Source organism: Pangasianodon hypophthalmus, chromosome 16 (genome assembly GCF_027358585.1).
Source record: "Pangasianodon hypophthalmus isolate fPanHyp1 chromosome 16, fPanHyp1.pri, whole genome shotgun sequence".
Classification (NCBI taxonomy): domain Eukaryota; kingdom Metazoa; phylum Chordata; class Actinopteri; order Siluriformes; family Pangasiidae; genus Pangasianodon; species Pangasianodon hypophthalmus.
This window is the reverse complement of record NC_069725.1, coordinates 11,180,415-11,184,853: the sequence shown is the minus strand read 5'-3', so window position 1 is coordinate 11,184,853 and position 4,439 is coordinate 11,180,415. Positions and strand designations below refer to the sequence as shown.

General features: G+C 40.6%; 1 protein-coding gene across 1 annotated transcript; it reads left to right on the top strand.

The window, feature by feature from the left end:
• Positions 1–358: 358 nt before the first annotated feature.
• Positions 359–1,792, top strand: LOC113530590 (amphoterin-induced protein 3). Its single transcript, XM_026920729.3, has one exon. It carries the CDS (start codon positions 359–361, stop codon positions 1,790–1,792), a length of 1,434 nt encoding a protein of 477 aa, XP_026776530.3.
• The last annotated feature ends 2,647 nt before the right edge of the window (positions 1,793–4,439 follow it).

The window sequence follows — 4,439 nt, the reverse complement described above, 5'->3', positions numbered from 1 at the left end:
AGGGAGGGAGACAAAGCTGGGTTCAGAGATTAGTACATGTTTTACTGCTCTGTGTATTCATTTAGAAGATGGATATGTGTGTCACATGGAACACAAACTGAAGAGGACTACTCTGTGGACAGTGACTGATTTGGATTAGAAAAATCTTTAACTTTTTTTTGGACTAATAAGAAATGGTCAGTGGAGCAACCAAAATGTTACTGTTTGAACCTCGCTTTGACTGTATTTTGTGAGTACTGCTAGGTATATATTATTCTGGTCCAAAAGTACATATTGCATATTGTAATGTGCATATTGGGATTGCTATTTGGAAATATCACAATCTGGGACATAAATGGAGTAAAAATAATATCCATCCATGATTTTAGATTCTCTGTTATTGGACTGTGGAAGCAGAATGATTTCTACAGCTTGGTTAGTTCTGACTGCTTTCTGGTTCCACTTGTCAGATGCTAACTGCCCTTCAGGGTGCCTGTGCACCTCGGACATTGTCAACTGTGGTTATGCGGGTATGGAGAGATTTCCCTCTGTATTACCCCCCACCACTTCCATCCTGGACCTCAGCCATAATCGGCTCACATGGCTGGCACCAGGCACCTTCCATGGACTGATCAGGCTGAATGTTCTGTGCATGTCTCATAACCAAATCTCTCTGCTCAGCCCCGCAGCCTTCCACAACACCAGTACTCTACACCACCTCGACCTCTCGTCCAACAGACTGCAGATTGTGGGGAGACACCCTTTCCAAGACCTGCTGGGGTTGGAAGAACTGCTACTCTACAACAACCGCATCACCCATGTGGAAAGCAATGCTCTGATGGGACTAAGCAACCTCAAGAAGGTTTATCTGAGCCTCAACCAGATTACAGACTTCCCCTTTTTCTCCTTCCGTGAGCACAGCCATCCTAAGCTGGTCACTCTGGACCTCTCCTCTAACCGCATATCACGACTGCCTCTGGATGATATTGTTCTGTTGCCTTTGACTGTACAGAGAGGCTTGTTCATCCATAATAACAGCTTGGTATGCGACTGTTCCACATATCGCATGTTTTGGCACTGGGAGAAAGAGGGTTATGAAGCTGTCAGAGATTTTAAGGATCAATATTCATGTCGGATGTTTGGAGAACCACTCATCTCCATCAAATTCCTCCATAGCCCTCGCTTCTTTGATAACTGTACTATTGAAAAGATGATTTCTTTGATCTCCCCCAAGGCTGACATGATAGTCTATGAGGGGGATCAGGTCAGACTAGATTGTACTGGTACACTCAGTAATGTAGTTCTCTCTTACTCTTGGGTTATTCCTCACCAAGACAACATGACTTATTTGATTCAAAATGGTACTCTGCGGCTGAACAAAGATGGCAGTCTGGAGATCCTATCTGTCCAGCCGAGAGACTCAGGAATCTACCGCTGCCTTGCTGTGGACACGGTCAGGATGATTAATGAAACCCGTGAGGTGAACCTAATTGTAGATCTTCAGCGTTTGCGAACAGAGGCTTTCAGCACAGGATACACCACCCTGCTGAGCTGCGCCATCACTCTCTTTCTCATACTTGTGTATCTTTATTTAACCCCTTGCCGCTGTGGCTGCTGCAGAGCCCCACCAACCTCACCAACAATCTCTAGCTTAAGGGAGGATCGCCCGTCTCTGGCATTCATCTTTGGGGTTTCACCAACTGCAAGCCTGAAGCTGATGGATAAGTCCAACCTTGACAAGCATTTGGTGTTCCTTGAGCCGCTCATGGAAGAAACAAATGGGCACCTTACAGCAGATTTTAAAGCTGACTAGAAGAATGTGGGGATCATATGCAGCACATAGCTACAACCACAGGTTTTCTGTATGTTCTTGGAAAGGTCTGATAATCTTACAATTAGGTATGCAAACCTTCAAAAATTAAAATGGTTTCTGTTTTTAGACTGCATTTACGTATCCCAATAAAACAGTTCAGCATGAGCTCTAATAAACAGCTAAGACTGTTGAATGAACTTTTTCCACCCTCTGTATGAAATTACAACATATAAAAATTAAGTGAAAAACAAAGAGAAACATTTTAGGGAAAAATAGGAAAAATACAAAAGTTACAATAACCTGGTTGCATAAGTGTGCACACCTTTTAACAACTGGGGATGTCACTGTGTTCAGAATGAACCAATCACATTCAATGTGATGTTTAAATGTATCATACACCTGTCATGTCTGAACTTATTCTGATTAACCTCAAATAAAGACCAGCTGTTAGGATTTTCTTGACATCTTCTTGGTTTCGTCTGACTGTTGAAACCATGGTCCACGCCTAACTAAATCACTCCAAATCATGTGGCAAAATGTGTTATGGTCTGACGAGACCAATTTCAAAAGGTATAATAATTCCATATTTCCAAAAGGTATGTTTGGCGCAAAGAAAAAGTCACTAAAAGAACACCACTAAAAAAATCACTAAAAGAACATCGTACCCACTGTGAAGCATGGTGATGGCAGCATCATGCTTTAGGGCTGCTTTTCTTCAGCCAGAACTGGGGATTTTATCAAGGTTGCGGCAATCATGAATAGCTACAAATACCAGCCGATATCAGTTCAAAACTTTCAGGCGTCTGCTTGTAAGCTGAAGATGAATAGGAATTGAACCTTTTAGCATGACAGTGATCCAAAGCATACATCCAAATCAGCAAAGGAATGACTTAACCAAAAGAAGCTCAAAGTTTCTGAATGGCCTAGCCAGAGCCCAGACCCAAAACTGACTAAAAATCTGTGGGGTGACCTGAAGCAGGCTGTGCACAGGAGATGCCTTACAGTTTGACGGATCTTGACGGAATGTTTTTGGAAAGAGTGAGAAAATATTACCAAGTCAAGATGTGACACACTGATACCTAAAAAGACTGAGTGGTGTAATAAAATCAAAAGATGCTTCAACAAAGTATTAGTTTAGGGGTGTACACACTTATGCAACTAGGTTATTGTAAGTATTTTATTTTTCCTTATTTTCCTAAAAAGTTTCTGATTGTTTTTCTCTTTATTTGATCTGACATGATTTATCTTAGTACTTATCTTAGACTTTTTATATCCACTGTAGCTATATTGCTTGAGGTTTTGCGAAATAGTCTTAGACGGGCACATGGCAGTGTAGGAGTGAATATATGGCAAAGAAAATAACCACTGGGGATAATCCTCTTAATCATATGCTTTGACTGTATGTCACACCAGCATGGGCCCCCGCCTCTAGCACAGCAGTTAAACTGGGGACATGCGTGGGATGAAGTTGTTCATGTTTGTATCATTTTTGTCATTTAATGGTGAATAAGATGAGAACCTCAAAGTCTTCTTACTCATGCTTGTGGACAAATAAGAAATTCTAGATAAGCATATGAAAATGAATCTAAAACCTGTCTTGTCTAATTTTAACTCAATTTTCAGATGATCTAATCTACTCAGATGTCATTTAAGACCTTAAAGGACTCTTACAAAGACTCTGAAATTCAGTAGTTAGGTATTCTATAGAGTCTGCTCAGTCTCTTCTCTTCTGAATTGCCCATTTTTTCCAATAAACTGGAGGTGAAAGATCAGCAAATTGCACCAACACATCCATGCTGACTGATCATGTGCAATAACATAGCCAACAGCGGTTTTATAATACGAATATGCTATAGCAAGGGATTAAACGATTCCTGTCCCTCCTACACCACAAGTGACAATATGCATGAAAAGTAAACTAAAAGAGAAGCCTACACACGCAAATCCTTTTAATTCTCCATGTAGTGTTCCTTTTTTTTTCACCTTGAAGCAGTCAAGATTCTCTGATTTTAGGACACATTCTTATGTTTTATCAGTGATTACAGTCAGCTGCATGAGGTTACTATCAATAAAGGTAATGAGCTTTAGATTCACTGTTAAAGTCTGATTAGTCATGTTTCATCTATTCCTATGAGGACTGTTTCCTAGCTTTAGTCATGCCCCTTGACAACATAGTTTGTGTGCCTTTGCTGTTAGAGTTTGTAGGTTTTACTTAATTAGTTTTGTTTAGGTCAGTCAAGTGTTTAGCATCATTTGCTGCTGGCTTATGTTGTGATTTGTATACATAAAAGTCACCATGGAATCAACGTCTCTGAAGCTCAAATTTGGCAAGTGTGCAGAGACAAAGCTGTACTTAATTATGTAACAGTCTTGCGCATAGACTCCTTCCCACACACACACACACACACACACACACAAACACACACACAGTGTTCATGCATTGCATTGCAGGGATGATCAGATTATCTGAGCAGGGACATGAACAGGTCAGGATTTGGCAGATTACTCCCAGGATAAAGCAGGTGTTTGACCATTTTTCAAGCTTTGCTTTATCCTCTTTCTTTTCTCTCAAATGTCACAAAATGAAAGTGCAGATAAAAGTGAGCTGGGCATCCATTCATATGTAAATCATGCAAACTCAACTGAG

Coding starts and splice junctions, on each gene's coding strand:
- LOC113530590 (XM_026920729.3), top strand. CDS start 359: ATGATTTTAGATTCTCTGTTATTGGACTGTGGAAGCAGAATGATTTCT.